This window comes from Nelumbo nucifera, chromosome 1 (genome assembly GCF_055504915.1).
Source record: "Nelumbo nucifera cultivar China Antique chromosome 1, China Antique-T2T, whole genome shotgun sequence".
Classification (NCBI taxonomy): Eukaryota; Viridiplantae; Streptophyta; class Magnoliopsida; order Proteales; family Nelumbonaceae; genus Nelumbo; species Nelumbo nucifera.
Window position 1 is genome coordinate 75,413,146 of NC_142649.1, and position 14,807 is coordinate 75,427,952.

The window sequence follows — 14,807 nt, forward strand, 5'->3', positions numbered from 1 at the left end:
CGATCCATTGACACCCTTACATCCAGAGCTGTATGTAAAGGCTGGAATTCTTGGCCTACAACTGAAACCTTACTTTGGGAGTGATTTAATTTACGTTGGGTTCTTGTCACTCCAACTACTCAAGCGGGCACAACTTGGGCAGGCTAGAATTCTCTGAACCTTTAGTTGTGAGGTCATGGATGCATCGGCATGGCCATCCAAGTGATGGTCCTCACGACCGACCTAGCTCTCACTAGTCGTTATAACAAAGAAAATCATTCTTTCGAGTAAGAAAGAGGTTAGTATATTAATTGGTTCTTCGCTTTCTTATATAATAACATAAAGTAACGTTTTCTTTAGGAGTTGTAGCTCTTAATTATAATTTTTTATTGAAGGTGGACCACCAAGCCATCCACTCATCAAATACTGGCAATGTCAAACTCTAAGGCACACATACAATCAAATACAGGCAAGCTTAATTATATATAATGTATGGGTATGGGTATGGGTATGGTCTAGACTCTAGACCCATCCATAGTTTGACTTTGAAAGGGTTGCTTTTGTTTCATTCTTGCATTTCAAAATCCTTGGCACGTTGGTGCCATTCACGTTCATATTGGCAGAAGACAAGCTGTCCTATCACGTAAATAACAGTTTAGGCCGAGTTGGGAAGGAGTACAAATACAAATGTATACAAAATAATATAAAATACAAAGTTTTCCAGTCTATAAATTTGTATTTGTACTCCATCCAAATTCAGCCTTTCGAACTAATTTAATTACGACAGATGTTTTAATTTAACCTCGGTTTAGGGTTTTAGGGTCTCAAAACTGAAATAAAATAAACCCCATAAAACCAGCATTGTTTTGAAATCACTTTTAGCGGAGGAATGGTGGTTGATTCTGATTCTGCTCCATCGGTTGGTTAATTTGTAGTGACTGTTGATAGCTCTTCTAAGTAATTGTTGAGAAATGTTTAGTTGAACACAGTAGCTGTTCAGCAGATTATAAAATTAACGATAGTATCCCATGCCAGTAATTAATAAAATACATGAGATCCAAATCATTTACCCTCTCACTTAAACTCCATATATTTTATCACTCACGTAAGATATTATCATTGGTTCAATGGCCATTGCATTCAGCTAATCTCAACTCTATGGCTTATGAAAAGCCAGAAATGAAGGGATGATTTAATACTGATATTATAGTGTCGACGTCATATCTTTGATATCAAAGGGTCAAAATGTGGAGTGCTCATCTGCAGACCAGACCACACAACGCTGGTTATATCCATGTGCACATGAGACCACAGCCGCAAGATGTTCTCAGTGTGTTTATATAGGTGCGTTTGCACAACGTTATTGTCAGCCGACTCCAGATCTGTGCTATACACAAAAGATTGGGAACATCTCTACGGTACTCGCGGCAACGCAGAAGAAATTTTCATACCTACTAGTTATCTACCCGTGGCAAAAGTAATATTAAGGTTTAAAGTAGAAATTAAGTTTTTGGTTGGCATCAAAAACCAGTGGCAGAACCAAGTAAGAATAGACATTTTCTGTAAAGCTTGGACTGTTTGCTTTGCATCCGAACATATATATACTTCTTTTTTACTCCAATGTTGTGGTTCTATGATTCTATCATCATTTGCATAATGGCATGTAGTTCTGCTTGGTCAGTAGAAGTTGGATTTGATGTTCTTCCCTCATTAGCTTTCGTATAGTTTAGACCTTCATTTAATATTACAATACCGAAACTGTATAAAGAGTCTGAAATTTTCCCTGCATCAGTAAAAACAATCAGCTCAGTAGAATTAGCAATAGATAATTGCATTCTTTGACTTCTAGAAAGGGAGTGATGTAAATTTGCATGTGGCCTTGATTCCATGGATTGTTGGAAGATTTTATTAATCATAGAAATGATCTGAGAAGGTAGAATTTGCTTTTTCTTGAAAATTTCTCATTCCCGACATACCAGATGTAATAACAAGCAATAGCTAGCCAGTTCAGACATTGAAAGGAAAAGATGATTATCGGCTAGTTGGTTATAAAGATCCTTAAGACAGGAACCCCAAGAGTCGTGAAAAATATTATACAAGTTTAGATTCCAGGGATTTTCAAATAACACAGCCTGAGAGAATTGGCAATTAATAAAAATGTGAGTAATTGTTTCTTCTGATTTTTCACATAGAGTACATAGCTTGTCTATTGGATTTATAAAAGTTTTAACCGAAACAAAATTGTTAAGAATTCTCCAGAAAAAGAGTTGATAACAAGGAGTAGTCAGCTTCTAAATCTTGGATAAGCAGAATTTGAAATTTTCTGATAGATTTGGAAGAATAGTCCTTTGTTTAATCTTGTATTCCTCCTTGACTAAATAATTTCCAAAATGATGAGGGGTCCAAATCCAATTAATTTCATTGTTGGAGGTAAGAATAGGAGTTTGTAAGATATCCCTTGATTCCTCTCTTGAGAAGAGAAGTTGAATTACATCTGTATTCCAATGCCCCATAGAAATTAGGGACAAAATATTCAAATTCTACAAATGAGGGGCAGTAAGAAAGGTAATCCAATGGAATTTATGATTTTTCTGAATCCATGGGAATTGATGAACCCGAAAGTTCAAATTTTCATTAACAAAATGACCTACTTCAAAAGCTAATTCTAGTATTTTAGGACATACTGCTTTCCAATAGATAGAACCAGTAGAAGTAGAGGCATAAGGAATTATATTATGAATTTTGAGATATTTGGATTTCTATATTTGAGCCCATAATTTGTGTTGTTCATTTAAAAATTTCCAAGCTATTTTCTTCATAAGAGCATGGTTCACCAAAATAAGATTCTTAAAACCTAGACCACCATATGCCTTGGGTAACAAGAGAACATTCTAAGAACACCAATGATAAGGATGTTTACAAGAAGAAGATACACCCCACCAGAAATTTTAATTAGTTTATTCACTTGATCTATCGTTTTCTGAGGGAATTGAATAATACTCATAGCATGAATAGGGAAAGCTTGAAGGATAGATTAAATAAGAACTTTCTTTCCAGCTTGACTGATGGTTATCCAATTGTTTAATTTAGCCTTCATATTTTCCAGAATAAAGTTAAGTTGAGAATGTCTATTGCGGGACCAAATAAGAGGAAGGCCTAAATATTTTGAATTCTTGTTAAGAGGGCCTATATGCAATTGTCTTTTAATCATACATTGGTGCCGAGGTGAATATTTTTACTGCAAAAAACTTCGGATTTTTCTAAGATAATCATTTGCCCAGAAGCTTGTTGAAATTTAGTAAGAATTTGAAGTAAATTATCTAAATCTTCCTTATGGGCTTTCAAAAATAGCATAACATCATCTACAAAGAAAAGATGAGAAATTTTGGGAGAGTTAGAAGACAAGGATATACCTTGTACCTTGCCTTCATTTTCTGCTTGAAAAAAGGAGACGACTTAATCCTTCCATTACTAGGATAAATAAATAAGGAGATAAAGGATCTCCTTGCCTTAAGCCTCTAGAGGGGCAAAAGTGTCATTTTGAAATACCATTGATTAGTATTGAACAAGACACCGAAGAAATACATTCTTTAATGATTTGACAAAAGTTCTCAGAAAAACCTAAAAGAGAGGATTTTTAGAAGAAAATTCCATTCAATGTAGTCATACGCTTTTGACATGTCTAGCTTTAGAGCAATATAGCCTGTACCACATTTCTTATGTTTCAAATAATGGAAAACTTCGTGAGTCAGAGGTATTGTCAGACATGTGACAACATGGAACAGAAGCTACTTGATTTGGAGCTATCACTTTATAAATTACATTACATAAACTGATAGGCCTATAATCTTAGACTTTTGTGTAGTCAATCTTTTTGGGGATAAGACAGATGAAAGTATGATTTAGCCTTCTGAGCAGTTTCTTATTCCTAAAAAATTCCTGAACCACTTGTACTATTTCTGATCCGATCAAATCCCAGCAATCCTTAAAAACCAAGGTTGGCATTCCATCTAGACTAGGAGATTTTAGACTGACTATACTGAAAATGATAGATTTAACTTCCTCTTCAGATGGAATATTTAGAAGCCTAGCATTATCCTCTTCTGTAATAATTGAGGGAAATAAATGTGGTAAGTCTTCAATTTCCTGAGTATCTTGGGAAGAAAAATCTCCAAGAAATAATCCACAAAGATTTTCGCAATGTCTTCATGAGAGGATTTCCACTTATTATTGTCATCCACTATTCCTTCAATATAATTTCTTTTTCTTCTGAAAATAGTACTTTTATAGAAAAAAAGTGGTATTCCTATCACCAAAATGTAACCAAGTGTGGTGAGATTTCTGTCTCCAAAAGCTTTCCAATTGCCACAGTATCTTCTAATTATTTATACAGGCTATGTAAGTTTAAGTAGTCTTCCAATTGTTCGGCTTGTATGGTTTGTGCTTCCAAATTTTTTATTTCTACTTTCGGATCGAGATAATAATGTTTTCTCCACTGGAATAGATTTTTCTTTACCCTATCCAAATTCTGAGTTATCCTAAAAGCCTTATGACCATTGATTTGACAATTCAGCATTCCTCCATAACTTGTTTGCTAGAGGACTTGGCTAACCACATCTCAAAGAATCTAAAAGGTTTAAGTAAATTTTGAGTCGATGGGTGGAGACTTAGAAACAAAGGGTGATAGTCAGAATCCCATTTTGAACCCAGAGATAAAGAAGTATTTGGAAATAATTGTAATCAGTCCGGGGACAAAATTGCTCTATCTAAATTTCTATGAATTTGGTAGGCTTGTTTATCTGATAAATGTTTGTATCGATTTACATGTAAGTCAACCGTTGGGGAATCTTCATTTTAATGTTTCCCCTAATAGAAAGGTATTTATTTACTGTTTTGTTTATGTGGCGCATAACTGTCGATGAACACTAGAAAAACACCTGTCATGTATTTATTTACTATTTTGTTTAAGTATAAACATTTATTTAATAAATGGAAACCATACCAAACATCTAGGAGTATGTGTCAATTAGACTGGATTTGGTCCAATTCGATCCAATTCAATGTGATTCCATTACAAATGGACCAGGTTTAGTCCAATCCAACCAATGAATATTTTGGACAAGTCCAATTCAATGTCTGCATCATCCAATCTGTTCAAATTCATTTTAATTTAGATTGATTTTAAACCAAACTCAATCCATTGACACCTATATTTCTATCTTATATTAATGAAAATATTGACTTAATCCAACCCAATTCAATATAAATTTTTATTATGAACAGAGCAGATACAATCCAATCTAATAAATATTTTAAACTGAATTAATTCAATTCAATATATGTCGTTGGTCCGTCCAATCATTTCAAATTGATTTTCGAATGGACGAGGACCGATCCATTAACACCCTTAACTAGGATGATGAATAGAATACATCGAACTCTTTGTACAGGGTTGTTAGGTCACAGTACTATTCGAATTTTTCTTGATAATTGTATCAAATTGTCAATGAGGGGGGGAAATAGTGTGGTGAATCTGAGTACCCAGCGCACTGAATCACGAGTCCCGCTCCTGCCGGATGTCAGTCACAGCCGAAATGCATGAACTTACGAAATAACGAATTGAAGAAATCTGTAATCTTTCACGAGATAAAAAGAAAAACTTTTACCGAACCTTTTTTTTCGTATTCACTCACCCCATCCATGGATTTGATTCCATCTCAACGCTGGAACAAACCAGTTAATACATCCTCAATTGGTTACTTTTACCGGACTTCGGCTGTATGTTACGGAGGAATCTCAATAAACATGCATCATTGAAATACGAAAAATCAACCATCGGCCCCACCTATAGCTTCATGTGCAATTTTATTTTATAAAATAGACCTCATCATATGATATCCACTCTTATTTCTTCTTCAATGAACTCTTTGAATTCGGATTGGAATATATTTTGTGTCAGTTTCATAGGTGTTAACGGTATTTAAAAATTTGATTTCGAATTTGACATTCTATATAATTAAATTGGTTTTGGATAATTTAAATATCTAATTAGTTGAATTTATGTATCTTATATATCGAATAGTTAATCGGATTCAAATTTAGATATGACCTGATTCGATTTGATAAATATCCAAACTCGGTCGATTATTTAATTTTTATATATAACATATAAAATATATAAATGTTTTATAAAATTTATATATAAAATAATTAAATTATATAAATAATTTATATATTTATATACTTTATATAATAAAATATTAATTTCATATATTTATTAATTATCTAAAATAATTAATTAATCGAATTGAAATCAGATTCGAATTCAAATATCAGATTTTTTTAATCATATTCAAATTCAAATATTACTTGATTCAATTTAAATTCGACCCGTTTACACCGCTAATCCCATCCCACACCAATGAATACTTTATGGTTTATACTTCATACCCACCTCATATTAATTTCAATAAGACGTGATTTGATCGATCTCATCTGTGGCTCCAGCCCCAATTATTTGTACGGATTTGCTTAGGTGATGGATCCGGGTAGTTGGATACATGGCATCAATGGGACCAAATTAGGCAAGGCCCGTCGTAATGCTTAACCACTTATATTTGTATGGGTCACCACTTGCCACTTTAATGGTAGTTTTTTACTTTTTTTTAACCATTAGGTTGGCGTCACAATTAAATCTGTTCATGGGTCAAGCTAGACTTTGCATTTGTATTAGTAGAATATATTCAGGCTCGAACCCAAATCTAATCTGATCATTGGGTTTAAATCTTGAGCTCGAGCCCAATTCTTATATAAACCTTGAATCTTAGGTATTAGTTTGAGTTCGGCCAAAAATTTGAAAAAATGTATTTTTTTCTTTTCTTATTTAATAAAATAAGTGTTTTATTTATATTAAAAAACTTTAAAACTCAAAAATAATAAACATCTTATTATTACTTAAAAAAAATAAAAGAATTATAAAAAAAATATTGTATATATTTTTTATTAAATAAAATATATTTTTTATTATTTAATATATAATATCATGTCAAGTTCAGACTTGAACTAGACTTTATTGAAAAAGCCCAAACTCAACCTAAAAAAAGTCAAACTCAATGCTTTAATTTCGAGTCCAAACCTGTGAACCTAAAATTATGACCAAACCCAATTTATAAAAAAACAGACCCAGACCGGACCGAGACTATCCAGCCCATGAACAGGTCTCGCAGAACTCACAAGAGATGCTATCATGCTGGCCAATTCAAGTGGGCTGTGGTCCCACACTCCCATGTGGGTTCGGTGTTGAGTAAATTTCAATCTAACGTGTTGGTCCGTTTGTATTTCTGATTTCTTCATTAATGTGTTAAATATAAATTAAAAAAAAAAAAGGTTACGATTACAGCTAAACGTGGATTGAACTGTCTTTCCTTATTATAATTACTAGTAGGGAAAACTATGCAGCCAGCAGGAAGAGATTTGACTAATCAACAATGGCGAATTTTGATTAGTTATATCATTATGATATTGATATGGATACCGATTCATTGGTTACAACATACAAGTTATTCTGGTATCGGGTACACCCAAATCGGATCCGGTACAAGGATCCATCATTGAAAGTCAGAAGTTCTCGTGATCAGATTTATGACAGCCTTAGATAAGACTAAAAGATATCTCTTTGGATTGGATAAATATAATAGATTGCAAGTACCCTTGTTCCACTAGTACTAGCAAAAATAAAAAAAAAAAAAGAAAAGAAAAAAGTAGCGTAGTTTGATCTGGATAGTGGAAGGCAGCGTGACATGCAATCGGTCTTTGGGAGTTACATACACAGCCCAAAATTTGCGACTTGTGAGTACGCTGTACGCGTTTGACGATCAGAGCCGTGGGATCCACTTGAGAAGAAAACATTACATGCAACAACACTGAGCAATCAATTAGTTATAAAGATCCAAAACCAGGATTCCGTTTCAGTTGGGGTACTTGCTTGTTTTTGTGTCTCCTCAGCCACAAGATTCAAGATTAGTTTAGACATACAATAAGTATCAACTACAGCACAGCAAGCAAACCGCCTTTATTTTCCCAGCAGACTAGACGTGATGGGGAATAACTGAACGGGGAACAAACCTACAAAGGGAAAAGCTAAGATGACTTGGTTAATTTCGGATCAAGAGACGGATAGGTCTTTTGTTTTTCTTTTTTAGTGGGACCCATATGGGCGGTGGGCCCAGACATGAGACCTTCTTGGCTTCTTGCTTCCAAAGTGGATAAAATGGTAATTTGGTCAATTACAAATCACGTGGAAAAGCGGGGAGGCACTCCTAAAGGTCTTTTATCGTTTAGTAAGACAGAATTATTTACTGCAAAAAAGCTTCTAAGATTAGTTAATGATGAATAATAAATATAATGGAGAGAGAATGGCGGGTGTGTGCTCTTCACTCCTGCAGAGATTTTTGGTAAATTACAAAGCCCCCCCCCCCCGGTATTATGGGGCTAGTGATAAAGACCCTTGGCTGTTAAACAAATAACTTTCTTTATTAGTATTCCGTCAATTAATTTCAAAAAGATTTACATCTGATTATTTAAAGTTTTCTAAATGTCTAAATTACCTTTTTCTAATTATTTAAAGTTTTCAAAATGACGATGCCGGTTGACTCCGTTGCAAGGAATGGGTCTAGAAGAACAGAGGAGAGGAAGGAAGAAGAGACTGGGAGGGAGAGAGAGAGAAGGGAATGTTGCCGCTGCAACTACTAACAGCAGCGGTGGGCGTAAAGCATAAAGCATACCTTCACCACGGTACAATGGAAGTTTATCTCCATGACCACGGTGGTGCAAATAAGTAACAAAATTCAATCTCAATTCAGAAAATAATTTAGATTACTTCATATAATCGGAGAAGAGAATTCTTGTAAGAGTTGATCATGACAAGGCAAGTTAAGGCATGAGTTAAAAATGAAGAAACTGAACCTACCCAGTATGGAACTCCATAGATGTTAAGCATTTGGATAGTACCGATTGCAAAGGACAATTCCACCATTGCTCCCCAACAGAGCGTGGACGTGATCATATCTTTCTTCTCATGAGCGACAAACAAGTCGCTGTCTGGATGGAAGTGTGAGCTTGACTTTTCGAGACTTCTATTCTACTGTAACATAATTAAATTAAAAACAGAGAAACAATAGGAAACGCATATATAAGTTGATCTAATGGATTCTGAAGCAATCAGGAAATAGCTAATTTACCAGCAGATAGAAGGAAATGCAAGCATTGGAAAAGGTACCAGAAATGCAGCCTTCGGGTAATGTCCAAACTCTTGTAAAGGAGGAGATAATCAAATATAAATAAGAAATTAATAGCGAAAAAACACCAAGAAAACAAGAACGGAGAAGAATTTAAAGAAAGAAAGAAAACAAGAGCAAACAATAGGCCAGTATAGAAAATTAATTGATGGGATGCCATGATTCGTCATTCTCAACATGCCCGTGGTTTTGATGGTGAGTCTTGTTGCTTATTCTCCTGCAATGTCATCACAACACAATTCGTTGAATCCCAGAATTCCTAGAGTTGATATTTAAGTTCATGAGATCTCTCAAAAAAGAAATAGAGCTATCAAAATAATACCAGACCACATTGTTTAGCTTTGGTTTTTTGGAGAAGCTCCCAACCATACTATTTAACTTTGGGTTGTTTGAGAAAATCCCAAGGCTGCTGTGCAATCCAAAACTCGTTCTATAATACTAAAAAGAATAGAAGCAGGAGGTCCCAATCATGGCCAAGTACAAAGAAAGTGAAGAACATGGTTCCCTGCTCAGCCAGGTAAAGCAGCCAAACAACCCAATTGTTGCTGTAAGCTGTAGCTGCCGCCAATCCAAAGACGACAGCAATATCCCTAACGACGAAGCTCATAGACTGCCATGTGTTTATGAACAGTTCAAAACCAGAAGAAAATGAAGAAGAGAAAATTCTCATTCATCAAAAAACCAGCTACTAACAGTAGCTTACATGAGCTTATATACAAAACGAAGAGAGAGAACTAACAGAAAGAATAACAAACTTTGTAACTAACACTGCCACCTCATCATGAAATGCCAGCTCACTAAAACTAACTAATTAATTCTCTAGCTCACTTAACAAAATAAATAACTAAATAAATGAGCTACACTAAAATTACAGCAGCTATACAGTTTAAGAATGGCAGCTCGAACTTCAGCCAATCAAAACGGAATGGGGGCACTAGGATCAAATTCATCGAACTTCATCGACGAAATACGCGAGGGAGGAGTCCTAAACCACATTCTGATAAAACCCAACTCACTAGAAAATTCATTATTGTAAAGCTGAATATATTGCAATTTCGAAGTGATGCTGGCATTTCTCCGCTGAGATGTTTGGAGAAAAGCGACACTCCTAGCAACACACCACTAGAGATTTTTTTCCTTGCCGGAGATTTTTTTTTTTGTTTTTCGGTGATGATCATCGGTGGAAAAAGTTAGATTTCTCATTGCCAGATATTTCTTGCCAAAGAAAATGAGATTTTTTTTTTCTTTTTGGCGACAAGTAAAGGTATTCCGAGGTCAATTAGGTTTTTAGAGAGAATGACAAAAAAAAAAAAAATAGAAAAAGTTTAATAGGGTATTTTGGTAATTTGATGGCCGAGGGGGTCTTTGTTTAACGATCAAAGTTCAGAAAGGTCTTTATCACAAAAAAAAAGTACAGGGGTTTTTATCACTGACCCCATAGTATAGGGGGTTTTTTGTAATTTATCCTTTTTTTTTCTTTCATTGCGGGCTTGCAGCGATGAAAATGGAATGAAGAGAGAGAGAGAGACTGAAGGAGAAGTCCAGCAATAAAGCTTGAGCTCTACGTTTCTGGGGAGTCTCTTCACAACATATTGGAAGGAAAAAATTTTGCTTTGCTGTGATGTTTAGTCGGGGTCGGCCATTACAATTGTTTCTCTAAAGAGGGGCTCACTCTGCTTCATAGCTTCATCTGTTATTTTTTTAAGTCTTTCGGTTATTATTATATGTTTCTTCTCTGTCTTTTAGGCTTTGTTGGTTCTTCTCTCTATCTTTGAGTTCAGAGACATTTGCTTCTTCCACTCGCATTGACTAAGCAGCAGAATCGAAGTGACCTCTTTCTGTTGTCTTCTTTACCCATTAAGAATATGGACTTTTATGGCCATGTCTTCTCCTTCGTCCTCATTCCTCACTCTCCTCCTCGCTGTTGAATTAAGCTGAGAAATTAAAATTTTACGCTTGGTGTTTCAGAAAGTCTTCTTCTGGTGTTAAAAACCGTTTAGTTTGAGTGGTCTTTTGTCTTTGCTTTTGTACTCAATGATGGAAGTTTTCTGTAATCTCGAAGTGGATGTTAACGGGCAAGAGATCTTCTTGGTGGATAAGGTAATTATACTCTCTGCTCTTTCTTTTCATTTCTTTTATTCTTTGGATAGTCGCAGACTTCTTTTTCCTTCTCTTGATGTCCTGTTTGATTCGATTTAGTCTGCTTGAATTGGGTCTGTTGTTTGTAACTAGTTCTTGCACTGTGGATGCTTCTGCTTGTTAGTTTAGATGCAGAAAAGGTTTTCTTCTCCGCTTGTTTTGTTGTTTTCCAGCCACGAAGCCTTTGCCGCTTTTGACCAGTTGTTCATGAGAATTCTAATTCTATTTCCCCCCTTATTTTCCCTCTTTCTTTGGATGCTTTTGTATAGTGCATTTGTTCTCGTTAAATCTAGTTAAGTTGCATCTGTATTACAGGAACATGGTGCTCTTAAATTTTTTTCCTTTCTTTTCGTTTTCTTCCTTCCAGTTAGAGCTGCATCATTTTGTCACCATTATTTTCACAAAACAGGGTGCTAGCTGGGCTTCATTTTTCTTTTTTCCTACTAATATCTTCTTTCATCCTGTTTATTTCTCTTTCTTGGTGAATAAATGTTCTTACCTTTATTATTTGCCTTCACTCTTTTTGAGTGATATTGGTGTTGCTACCGCATTATTTATTGCTACTTCCTAGCTCATCTTTTTTATTCTGGGATGACAAACAGACATCTTTTCCTGATCACCCTTTCACAAATTCATTATTATAACGACGTCTCACCATTCGTTTGCAGGAATTGGTAAAATTATCCTTCCATCATATGTGTATTTATGTAGGCCTATGTATACATTTGGCTCTTGCTTATTGAATTTCCGTGCTTATTCTATTGTTGCTTTCGAGTTGCTCTGTTTTGTAGTATGTACCTTATGTTTTTATCGAGCTCATATTCCTTTTCTAGAATGACCTGTTTTTTTTTTTTTTTTTCATTTCTCCTTTAACAAATTTATTATTCATAGTTCTCTTTTGTTTCGATCCGTTCTCATCTGACTTTATTACCTTATGGGTACTTGCAGAAAATTATTTTATCGTTCTCGGGTAGATTAAGAAAACTATTTGGTAAATCTATGAGCAAGAGCAGGAATGACAAGGTCATATTCCATGACTTTCCAGGAGGAGCACAGGGTTTTGAGCTCATGGCTAGGTTCTGCTATAATAATGGCAGAATAGAGGTAACTCCGTCTAACATCATCCTATTAAACAGTGTTGCCCATTTCATGGGAATGGCTAAAGACGTCTCGGGAACCCAAAATTTAATCGAACAAACTGAGAAATCCCTTGAAGGGATTCCCGACTGGACCTGGTCTGAGATTCTTGTAGCTTTGAAGCAGTACCAAGATTTTCCTTTGGTAGAAAACTCTTCAGCTATACTTCAGAAATGCTTGGATTCCCTTGTACCAAGGCTGGCTATGTCTAGTGATGTAAGCCCCTCTACGTCTTCCCCTGACAGCTCTGGTTTCCGGCTTTCCTGCGATACCAGAAGCACTGAAAGCATGAAGAATAGTTTCTCAAGGGCAACTTGGTGGTTTGAAGATTTTGTGGTTTTGCACCTCAATTTGATTGAAAATTTGATAAAGGCGATGATTGCTCAAAAGTTCAGTCATGTAATTCTAAGTAGGTTTCTCTTCTATTACCAAAAATCAAGGTTTTCAGGAGCAACATCAGATGAGAAGCGTATGATTGTAGAGAGTGTTGCGGAGATGCTCTTTTCCCTTCATTGGAGTTCTGTTTCTTGCAAGAACTTATTTGGGATTCTTCGGGTGGCTTTGAGTTTGAATGTAAACAAATGTTGTCGGAACAGATTAGAAAGTATGATTGGTTCGCAGCTGGATCAAGCAACACTTGATAACCTTCTTGTACCTTCTCCTCCTGGTGTGGCTTATCTGTATGATGTGAATCTGGTTCTTAGGTTCTTGAGATCATTTCTTCGAGGAGGGGGTTGTTGGGTGTCTTCTGCTCGATTGAAGAAGGTTGGTAGCTTGATGGACTTATACATTGCAGAAGTGGCGCCAGATTCCTGTTTGAAACCTTCGAAGTTTGTTGCATTAGCCGTAGCTCTGCCAGAATCTGCAAGAGACTCTCATGATGGAATATACCGGGCAATGGACATGTATCTCGAGGTGTAATATTACATTCTCAGAATTCCTTTCTCCAAGTATATGCAACTTTAGTGGAGTGTCAAGTGTCAACTCTGTTGATTTATCTTCTGTCAATCTCAGAAACACTCGAAATTTATGATTCTTTGCAATATATTTTGATTTGTCTAGTGAGAATTAATATGGGGATGTGGGGTGATTGATTTTTCTTTTCCTTTTGGTTGATCAGATCTCTGAGAAGGGTTGGGAATGACAAAATGAGCTTGGGTTCTACTAAAAGTAGAGATGTAGACATAATTTCAAGCCATTAATTTTGTCTAACGTTTGAACTGAAATGGGACTTCTGCAGGTCCATGCTGGACTATCGGAGGAAGAGAGGATGAAGATCTGTTGTGCACTGAACTACGAGAAACTCTCATCAGAAGCTTGCAAACACCTCGCTCAAAACTCAAAATTTCCATCAAGAACAGCTGTCCAGGCCCTCATATCCCAACATTCCAAGCTCAAAAGTTTAATCCAGGACACGAGCTATGTCAAACCCATTAGTGATTCGCCCTTCAGTTACTCTGAGAAGGGAACTAAGTTAAAGAAAGTTGAGGATGGAGATCAAGTGGTGCTATATGCAAGAAAGCTTGATCTTTCAAGCGAGAATGAGAAGCTCAGAGCACATTTACAAGGGATGCAATGGAGGGTGATGGAATTGGAGAAGGTTTGTAGGAAAATGCAAACCCAAATGGCAAAAATCATGAAGTCAAGACTATCGAGCTCTAGCAATGCCAGATCCTTGCCCAGGCTCTGTTCCTGATGGAAATTTTTACTCCTTTTTTTGTTTTAATTTTAATAATTTCCAATACAATTATTTGTATAGTATCACAAAATGGGTGTGCATAATGTAAGAAATCCATCTCTTTTTTGCAAAAGTAAAGTTTCATCTTCTTTTGGTTTTTGGTGTGCACAAAAGCAAAGATGATTGAGAGTAGCTTCTTTAACAGAAAAAAAGAAAAAAAAAATGAGATCTTGGCTGTACTGATGGAGAGAGTACATGTATTTCTTTTCGTAAATGTGAGGCTGTTTTTATTATCTACCCAGGTATATATGAATGGTCTCCAAGGTATAGTCCCTTTCCATCACCTTCATGTAGTGTATTGATGTAACTGCAAGTTGACAACTGGTCTGCTATACAGTATAAAAGCGAAGAACATATTATGGGGTAAATCAAAAGCTGAAGACAGAAATTGGTTCCTGAAAAATCTAAAAGTACGTGCTAAAACCATCGACCTTTTTTCATTAGAAAGACAATCCAAGTCTATGATTTTAATTAATTGAGACTGTAATCTGTTCATTGTAGTATATCAGCACCTACAC

General features: G+C 35.6%; 1 protein-coding gene and 1 pseudogene across 2 annotated transcripts; one reads left to right on the forward strand and one right to left on the reverse strand.

Moving 5' to 3' along the window:
- Positions 1–10,235, reverse strand: part of LOC148803449 (omega-3 fatty acid desaturase, chloroplastic-like) — a 35,715-nt pseudogene extending 25,480 nt beyond the window's left edge.
- Positions 10,236–10,775: 540 nt separating this feature from the next.
- Positions 10,776–14,532, forward strand: LOC104604955 (BTB/POZ domain-containing protein At3g22104-like). Of its 2 annotated transcripts, none has more exons than XM_010269537.3 (3): positions 10,776–11,375; positions 12,363–13,466; positions 13,792–14,532. In XM_010269537.3, exons 1-3 carry the CDS (start codon positions 11,310–11,312, stop codon positions 14,245–14,247), a joined length of 1,626 nt encoding a protein of 541 aa, XP_010267839.1. In that variant the 5' UTR covers positions 10,776–11,309; the 3' UTR covers positions 14,248–14,532. The 2 variants fall into 2 exon arrangements, with proteins under 2 accessions (XP_010267839.1, XP_010267841.1); XM_010269539.3 differs by lacking the exon at positions 10,776–11,375 and adding an exon at positions 11,421–12,088.
- The last annotated feature ends 275 nt before the right edge of the window (positions 14,533–14,807 follow it).

Bases quoted from the DNA above. Each gene is read 5' to 3' on its own strand.
- LOC104604955 (XM_010269537.3), top strand. From the start codon at position 11,310: ATGATGGAAGTTTTCTGTAATCTCGAAGTGGATGTTAACGGGCAAGAG. The intron at 11,376-12,362 runs GTAATTATACTC...GGGTACTTGCAG, and splicing joins AGATCTTCTTGGTGGATAAG to AAAATTATTTTATCGTTCTC. The intron at 13,467-13,791 runs GTGTAATATTAC...GGACTTCTGCAG, and splicing joins CAATGGACATGTATCTCGAG to GTCCATGCTGGACTATCGGA.